We start from the raw sequence: 9884 nt of genomic DNA on the forward strand, positions 1-9884 counted from the left end.
ACCACAAGTTTATTTTGTAAAGGAGCCTAAGAAGTCATTTGAAGATTCCTAGATGGATGAAATAATGCTGTGGTGCTGTGGCTAGTGCTGTGAACATCGTGAACAGCATTGAATCACTAATATTTGAACATTGTGCACAGTCATTATCACACTCAGGCTCTTCTGTAATACTATCATGGCTAAATAATACAAGTTATATATATATTTTGACATTATTAGACGATGCTGTGGTCACATGCTGAACAGCAGTGCTGTGAGCTCATGCTGCATGCGCCGGCCTTGGTTGCTCACTCACTACTGAGGCTCTCACACCCGGGAATGTGGACCAAGGTTTTTTTTAAAGATAGAGTCTGTTTACAAGAGCCCTGAGAAAGCTGATGTGAACCTCATGTAGCCGAGGGAGTTTTGAATGGAACGTGAAAAATACAAATACCCGGAGGCGCATAGCGCACCCCAAATGTGGGCATGCAGGTGAGTTGTGCAGTTAAAGGGTAAAATGTAATGAAATGCCATTTTCTGTGTGAACCTCGGAGGCTCCCTGAAGCTATCGGACTGATATACACTAGTCTGGGGCTCCAATCACATGCTGTTCTGCTTACCAGGAACCATGAACCAGAACCTGCTTTCCTCAGAGAGGCCCAGAGAGCAATGGCCCATGAAAACTTCACTCGTTGAGAAAATATCTATGTCTGCCATCGACTGGGGTTAGGCACCCAGAAAGTTTGGTGACCCAAAACAGACCCCAACTGGTAGAAAATTGCAACCCAAGACCGAACAGAGGCCAAGAACTTCCCCCCAAGAAAAACAAGACAACAAGCAAATAAATCATCATCAAACCAACGTGCTACTCATTCGCCAACACCCCCTTCCCCAGGGAGGAGGAGGCCCCACCCCACCCGAGCCAGCTGCCTGCTCTCCAGTTTGGAAACTGAGCAAATAAAAGAAAAACCGCCAATCAGAGAAAGGGAGGGTGCCAGGAAGCCTCCAGGGCTAACCCAGAAGATAGTGTTTCATTATATTCAACCTAGGTTTTCTGTGGGGAGCCCTGCCGGCTCCCTGGAGCTAGATACCCAAAGATAACTAAAAAAGGAACTTACCCGGGAGGCGGCAGCACCGCGTGCCTCATGACGAAGATGGGACAACTGGCTGCAACTGACGGCCACAGGCCACACAAGGCCACTGAGGGGCCCGGAATGTTCACAAGATAACGGATGGCCAGGATTCTGTTCGACCTCCAAAACCCCCGTGTCCAAATGTCAGCCCAAGACATGTTCCCAAAAACAGCAGCCAGAGCCACAAACTTCCGACATCATGGGCATGTGGGTAGACCGCAGACTGGCTAGACCTGAAACTCTGCGGATGACCTGAGAGACCTGTGCCCTGGAACAGGGAACGAGGGAAATTGGATCAATCCAAAGTGCATCCGCGGACACAGAACCCGAGGTGCACAGGTAACAGCATAGAGCCGAAACCAGACACAAAACATGATGCAACCCTGGCCTGACCAGCCAAGCATCAATAACCTCTCAGACCCCTTTGGAAGCCTGCCGTCTCATTCTTTGCCAGATAAGAAGGAGACGGCTGCAAACAAAACGTCCACCAGGACCAAAAGAGCAAAAACCTCTGCGTTGGAGAACATGAAGCTCACCGACCCGACCTCAGAAGCAAAAGCCAACAAAAACAAAGCCTTTTGAAAACAGTCTTGGACCGAAGGGGGCCATAACAAACCAAGGAGAAGAGGGAAAAGAGAGCACCCAATCCAAAGACCAGGACAGCTCGAGAAAAGCTTATGAAACGGAGCTGAAGTGACATCTACCGCAAACGCAAGCTGCAGCGGCTCCGCCAGCGCTGCATGATAAGAGGCAACAGTATTCGGCATAAGATGTTGGTCCTGAAATAGCCAAGACAGGAAAGACAAAAAACCACGAACAGAAACAGAAGGCAACCTACGAAGAGAAAAGAAGTGGCAAAAAGAACGCCAAGAGACTTCATACAGGTGCCAAGAAGACCGCAGGTAAGACACCACGAGAGTTGAAAAGAATCCCTGACAGGAAAATGAGGCCAGATGAGACGTTAGCCCCAGCTGGCTTCAGTCGACGAACTAATGAGTAGGCGGCCGGCTTGGGTGGGTAGGGCCTTGCCCTCCTGGTTGGGTGTGTGCGAAAGAGAAATGCATCTGATTTGCTTGTTGCCTTGTTTTTCTTGGGGAAGCTCTTGGACTCTGTTCGGTCTTGGGTTGCAATTTTCTACCAGTTGGGGTCTGTTTTGGGTCACCTACCTTTTTGAGTCCCTAAACCCTAGTCAATGGCAGACATGAACATACTCTCAGAGTGGAGTTTTCATAGGCCATTGTTCCATGCAGCTCTGAGGGAACCAGGTTCTGGCTCATTGCTCCCAGTGGGCAGAACTCCATGTGACTGAAGCCCCAGACTAATATAGCTAAAATCAGTCTGATAGCTTCAGGGAGCCAATGGGGCTTCCCACAGAAAAGAAGCAAGATTCTTGCAGAGATAAAATATAAATGTGAGAATCTTGTACAAAGATATAGTAAAAAATATATAAATGCTACTCGATAACTAATCCACACATCAGAAGATGAAGAAACAACGATGTTTCGGTCCGTCCTGGACCATTATCAAGACGTGTCTTGATAATGGTCCAGGACGGACCGAAAAGTCGTTGTTTCTTCATCTTTGATGTGTAGTTTGGTCATCATATCTTCAGCCACGTTATTGCTACTTACTGTGCTAGATAATTTATCCATGAGTTCCTGGAGTTGAGATCTAAATTTGGAAGCCACAGAGATAAAAGAGAGTTTGCCACGGGCTGAATGGCTCTCTCCAGAGGCAGCAAACAGACCTTGAATAAACTTATTATGTGCCTCTTGAACTAGTGCTTCAAGTGATGCATGAAGGGCATCATTATTCTTCTCCAAAAACTGTGCCTGTAAAATGGATGAAAACTTTAAATGCCATCAAATACAGAATATAACAAGTTCTAAGCTCCAGAAATTTATACAAACTGAATCAGCATTATATCGTCAATTTTTTTTTTTTTTGGAAGGATGGGGGGGGGGGGGCAGAAATTCAACGACCATCACAACAAAATAATGAGACTATACTTTTTTTACATTAACCCTTAACATGCTCGGGGTTTAATATCCTGTCATCCCCACAGGCGCATGTCATTTTGAAAAAAAAAAAATTATTTTTTCTTCCTAACCTGTTAATTTGTGTTCACTGATCACGGGAAAAATAATAAAAAAATCGTAAGTGGCATATATTGCCCACTATAGGGCGGGGAAGTCTAGCAAATTATAGGCGCTGACTCAGCGAGCATCCCAGGCGGTCTGTTGCTCGCAAGCTGTCAGGCCGGAGTTGCCACAAAGAGATAATTACCGAATTATTTCAATGTCTCTGATTGATTTTTCATAGTTTTTTTGCTGTAATATTATTCAATAGTGTGTAGTTTGATATATTTATATAATAAAATGAGTGAATCATTGCTGTACTCAAAAATATGGTGTGCATATTGTTGATTCAATTATGTTCATCAATCAGTGAACAAATACTTTGTCGGTTATTACATTATAAGCACAGGTTATATATAAGTATCTGCATGTTTTGTTCACTATAACGAACCACTAAGTAGCTATTATGAGTCAAAAAGTAACGAGGAGTGACCGCCGTTTACCAGCCAGCCACTCCCGCCCTCCCTCCAGTCATCTGACTCACCCACATTCTCCTCCCACAATAATGTTTTTGCTATAATTCACTATATACAGATGTTATATATAAGTATCTACATGTTTTGTTCACCATAACTGTACATCTAAGCTTGTATGGTGAGTAAAGGCACAAAGATGTGGCTACTCCATAATAATAATGCATATACTTATAATGCAATGCGTTATAAGCTGGAAGAAAATAAGGAGGTTGAAGCAGTTGAAAAACCAGACTTCAGGAGAGGACATTATGGTGACCTTAGAAATTTTTTTAGTGAGTATAATTGGACAGACTTGATGCTAGGCAAGGAAGTGAATGAGATGTATGGCAAGTTTTGTGAAATATATGATAAAGGCACAAAAAAATTTATACCAAAACAGAGATGCAGAACTAGGAAACAGGATTGGTTCAATAGAAATTGCGAGAGGGCTAGAGACCGAAAGACACAAAAATGGAATCAATACAGGAAGAGGCCGAACCCCCAAACATACCAGCGATACAAAGATGCGAGAAACAACTACACGGCAGTGAGGAGAGAGGCAGAAAGAAATTTTGAAAAAGGGATTGCGGACAAATGTAAAACAGAACCAGGTCTATTCTATAAATTCATAAACAACAAATTGCAGGTAAAGGATAATATTCAGAGGTTGAAAATGGGAAATAGATTCACGGAAGATGAAAAGGAAATGTGTGAAACACTAAACGAAAAGTTCCAAAGTGTGTTTGTACAAAATGAAATCTTTAGGGAACCAGATACAATAAGAATTCCAGAGAACAACATAGAACACATAGAGGTGTCTAGAGACGAAGTGGAAAAAATGCTCAAGGAGCTCGGTAAGAACAAAGCAGCTGGCCCAGATGGCGTTTCACCATGGGTTCTGAGAGAATGTGCATCTGAGCTCAGCATTCCACTTCACCTGATCTTTCAGGCATCCCTGTGTACAGGAATCGTAGCAGACGGGTGGAAACAGGCTAACATAGTTCCAATCTACAAAAGTGGCAGCAGGGAAGACCCCCTCAATTATAGACCTGTATCATTGACAAGTGTAATAGTGAAAGTATTGGAAAAACTAATCAAAACTAAATGGGTAGAACACCTAGAGAGAAATGATATAATATCAGACAGACAGTATGGTTTTCGATCTGGAAGATCCTGTGTATCGAATTTACTCAGTTTCTATGATCGAGCCACAGAGATATTACAGGAAAGAGATGGTTGGGTTGACTGCATCTATCTGGACCTAAAAAAGGCTTTCGACAGAGTTCCACATAAGAGGTTGTTCTGGAAACTGGAAAATATTGGAGGGGTGACTGGTAAGCTTCTAACATGGATGATAAATTTTCTGACTGATAGAAAAATGAGGGCAGTAATCAGAGGCAATGTATCGGAATGGAGAAATGTCACAAGTGGAGTACCACAGGGTTCAGTTCTTGCACCAGTGATGTTTATTGTGTACATAAATGATCTACCAGTTGGTATACAGAATTATATGAACATGTTTGCTGATGATGCTAAGATAATAGGAAGGATAAGAAATTTAAATGACTGTCATGCCCTTCAAAAAGACCTGGACAAAATAAGTATATGGAGCACCACTTGGCAAATGGAATTTAATGTTAATAAATGTCATGTTATGGAATGTGGAATAGGAGAACATAGACCCCACACAACCTATATATTATGTGAGAAATCTTTAAAGAATTCTGATAAAGAAAGAGATCTAGGAGTGGTTCTAGATAGAAAACTATCACCTGAGGACCACATAAAGAATATTGTGCAAGGAGCCTATGCTATGCTTTCTAACTTCAGAATTGCATTTAAATACATGGATGGCGATATACTAAAGAAATTGTTCATGACTTTTGTTAGGCCAAAGCTAGAATATGCAGCTGTTGTGTGGTGCCCATATCTTAAGAAGCACATCAACAAACTGGAAAAGGTGCAAAGACATGCTACTAAGTGGCTCCCAGAACTGAAGGGCAAGAGCTACGAGGAGAGGTTAGAAGCATTAAATATGCCAAAACTAGAAGACAGAAGAAAAAGAGGTGATATGATCACTACATACAAAATAGTAACAGGAATTGATAAAATCGACAGGGAAGACTTCCTGAGACCTGGAATTTCAAGAACAAGAGGTCATAGATTTAAACTAGCTAAACACAGATGCCGAAGAAATATAAGAAAATTCACCTTCGCAAATAGAGTGGTAGACGGTTGGAACAAGTTAAGTGAGAAGGTGGTGGAGGCCAAGACCGTCAGTAGTTTCAAAGCGTTATATGACAAAGAGTGCTGGGAAGACGGGACACCACGAGCGTAGCTCTCATCCTGTAACTACACTTAGGTAATTACACTTAGGTAATTACTCACACAGTCAGCTGATCGGCGGCCGCCCTCAAGGCCAGACGCACTAATATTTCTCCTCCAACAATACTGTGTGGTGTTATTACGCTATATACACACATTATATATAAATATCTACCTGCTTTATTCACCATACTTGTACAAGTAAACTGGTATGGTGCCCAAAGACCATCGTGGTAACCAGTAAACAACACCGTCGTCTGCACGGTGGCGTCGTGCAGACGACGCCACCGCCCTCACCAAAATGGCGGCTCCAAACCTTCTCTTTCTGTTTATACCCTCTATACACACGTTATATATAAGTATCTACATTTGTGTTCACCATAGCGAACCACTAAGCTGGTATGCTGAGTGCAGTCAATAAAAGGTGGCCACACACAGTCAAAAGACATCGCCACCACCCTCCCTCCCACAGTATTACTCCTCCCTCCATGGCGCACAGCGCTAAATATCACCACAATCCTGCTATTATCAGAACCCTGGTCAGTTTTATCACAGTCAGGGGTCTTCTGTAATAATATCATCGCTACATAATAACATGAACAAGTATAATTTGGCATTTTTAGGCGATGCTGTGGTCACAAGTTGAACAGCAGTGCTGTTAGCTCATGCTGCGTGCGTCAGGCTTGGTTGCTCACTCAATACTGAGGCCAATAACACCCGGGAGTTTGGCCCACGATTTTTTTAAAAAATGGTGTCTGTTTACAAGAGCCCTGATGTAGGTGTGGTGAACTCCGTGTATCCGCGGGCTGTTTAAATCTTGCGTAGTACTCCAACACATCATATGACGTGATGCGCAGTTGACTGGAACAACGTCCAGCACGTCATATGACGTGATGCGCACTTTAAGGGTTAAAATAAACTGTGTGCACAACTGAACAGCAGTGGTTGCCGAAGAGATATTTCCTAATTTTCCTATAATTCATTTATTTCCATTTTATAACTGGAAACATATTAAACATAGCACAACAACAAAATTCCATACAATACAATCTTCCATAAAAAATAAAAATTTTAACAACACAGTATAACAGTCAAAGAATAATATATGAGAGAATATATTTATTTGATTGAGACTCACTGTTTGATAGCACACAGCACCAGCAAAATGTCTGATAAGAAAACCTTCATCATCTCTAATTTCTCTGTGATCTCTCAACTTGCTCTTCCGAGGCAGAGCCAAACGGAAATGATTGTTGTGGTTGTTATGGACAGCTGCAGTGAAGTGCGTGTGTGACGACTTGGGAAGTTTGCTCTCTTCGTCTAACAAGCTGATAATTCCACATCCTTTGGCTTCAATCACATCTAAAGAGAGAGAGAAATTAATTCTGGATATCAATACTATCTAAATACAGCATATCAGACACATTGTGAAGCACAGTAGTCTATATACACTAGGGACAAAGGACAGGCATGGCAGGGGAAAGTGAGGCAGGGAGAATGTGAAGCAGTCGAGGTAGGGGAAAGTGAGGCAGGCAAAGCAAAAGAAAGTCAGGCAGGCGAGGCAGGATGAAAGGTCAAGAGAAATGAGAATGTGCCAGCTGGTTTGTCTCCAAGATTCATATGTTAAATAATACAGTATAACATTTCTAGTGTTAGTTCCACATAAAAGTAAGCCAATAGAGGAGAACCAGTGCTAACAACAAGAGGCATTTAGGAGCAAACTTACCAATACAGTCCTGGTTATCAACGTAAGAGATTTTTCTTACACCGAGTCCTTCCTTCTCATACAGTGCCTGTTCTTCTTTCAAAATACGTTCATTGAAGAACATTTGTAGTTTTTCATTGCAGTAGTTGATGCAAAACTGTTCAAAGCTGTTCACTGGGAAGTACTCTGACGGTAACAAGAGTAAAGAATTAATTTACAAACTTGAAGTACATTATTTAATGAATTAAGGCAAGCATCTAAATATTAACAATTATGCAATCACTTCATATCTGCTGAAGCAAAAAAAAATTACAATATTTGATGCTTTAGTAAAATATTTACACATGTTCCAGTGCCTGAAAATGGCTTAGTTTAGGAGACTAGAACAACAACATACTAGATGCATAATGAGAGCACAGGAAAATATAGCTGGTGTTTATGTTGCTGTAAAGTACCGTATATTCTTTAACAATGTTAAATGTTAACACCTCTCAAACAACTGTCACCCAACTGTCAATTAGGCAATCTTTTCACAGCACCTGCCTCCCTACCACAGGATGGTAGAAAATGGTATAATTTATATGTGGTTTACTTGTAGCTGTTTTCAAGAGTTCTTCAAATAATGCCTAACCCCTAGACTTCCCAAGTGATAGCTTGATTAATAAGTCTACTGCTGGTAGCAAGCTATAGTGGTAGTGGAAGCTTCACAAAATTGATAAAAGACTGGTAGAAATAGATTGTTTGGCCAACATGTTTGGGTCACTGGGTCCTGTGGTGTTAGGTGCAACTGTCAATTATATATGAAAAGATCGTGTACAAGTCACTGGATCTTGTAGTGATGACTATAGCTGTATTTTACAGTGAATGATTGCTATTGATATATATAATGTAATATAGAAAACCCTAGATGAAAATATTTATAACTAAAACTAATAAAAAGCTAAACTATCCAGTGTCAGCAACTATGAATAACCAACCAAGCAAATATCAATGCTCAAAATTATACAGAACTCATGTGATATTTTGCAGAAAGACAAAATGCTTACCAAACCCAGCAATATCCAGAATGCCAATGTAATAGGATGAAGAGGAGAACGGGATACTCTGGTTGATTCGATGAACAATATAGTCAAACAGTTTGCTGTACATGGCTTTGGCCAATGCATCCCGAGCACTGCTGGCTTCATATGTTTTCAGTGGAACCCTGAAGTGTGCAGAAGTAGGATAAAAATAAGAATCTATTACTGATAAAAGGGATAACATTTCCACTGTTCCCATGTTCTAGTGAATCAAAGCTAACATTATGGTATTACTATATTAATTAACTGATTACAATAAACCTTCTTTAGACTCTTCACAATGAGTAAGGATAAAAATAATAGAAGCTTTTACAAGTTAATAAAATAATGCATGATTTTACTTACATGATGACAGTGCCCTTCAGGCCACCCTTGCTGGTTTGCATAACACGAGACAATAGTGCCTGGTTGAGCTCCGATGGGTCCACGCCCATCAGCGCTGCTGCTGTTTTCAAAGATGCGTCGCATGCAGGAGACACCATACAACCACCTGAAGAGATTTATCTTATATCTTGATTTGCATTGAACACATTGCTTAACACTGAATTTAAGTTCTAAATTGACAACTTTGATATGATGCATACTACAGTACTGGACTGTATATTGCAACATCAGTCAAGTATTGCTGCATACAGTGTCAATAAAGTATACATGTAAAATACACAAATATTCACTCAAGATGATTCGATAATAGTTAGGGGAATAGAAGGAAGCAACTCTGTGTATTGAAAGTGTGATACAAAACCAGCATTGAATATAATGAAAAGCCAATCTGACAAAGATAGGTCACCATAACCCGACCCAAACCATGCCAACACGCAGAGCCAAATTCAGGCTAAGTGGGAGTACCTGGAAGAGGTAAGCTTCATGCCCCCACTATAAATTCTAACAAATCCCTGAACCTCGAAAGTACAGGGATGTGCTGGTAAGTGTCCTAGTGGTCTAGATATATCATCCAAGTATCCGGCTCGAGAACAAGATGGATCTGGAACAGAGTGGTTATCCGGAAAGTGGGGCATAGAATTCAACCGCAAGCACAATGCCAACGAGACACAGATGAAGCAGTTGTA

At 41.3% G+C, this 9884-nt stretch overlaps 1 protein-coding gene across 14 annotated transcripts in view; it reads right to left on the reverse strand.

Moving 5' to 3' along the window:
- Positions 1-9884, reverse strand: part of jar (Myosin heavy chain 95F jaguar) — a 371085-nt gene that overhangs the window by 225008 nt on the left and 136193 nt on the right. For 8 of the 14 annotated variants that reach the window (XM_069332235.1, XM_069332234.1, XM_069332236.1 and 5 more), the window contains 5 exons: positions 9160-9304; positions 8782-8939; positions 7757-7921; positions 7169-7392; positions 2744-2944 (listed from right to left, as the gene is read on the reverse strand). The exons of the other annotated variants lie outside the window; for them this stretch is intronic. In XM_069332235.1, the coding sequence (XP_069188336.1) occupies positions 2744-2944; positions 7169-7392; positions 7757-7921; positions 8782-8939; positions 9160-9304 (893 nt within the window). The remainder of the gene's footprint in view (positions 1-2743; positions 2945-7168; positions 7393-7756; positions 7922-8781; positions 8940-9159; positions 9305-9884) is intronic. 14 annotated transcript variants of the gene reach the window in all.

This window comes from Procambarus clarkii, chromosome 27, assembly GCF_040958095.1.
Source record: "Procambarus clarkii isolate CNS0578487 chromosome 27, FALCON_Pclarkii_2.0, whole genome shotgun sequence".
Lineage (NCBI taxonomy): Eukaryota > Metazoa > Arthropoda > Malacostraca > Decapoda > Cambaridae > Procambarus > Procambarus clarkii.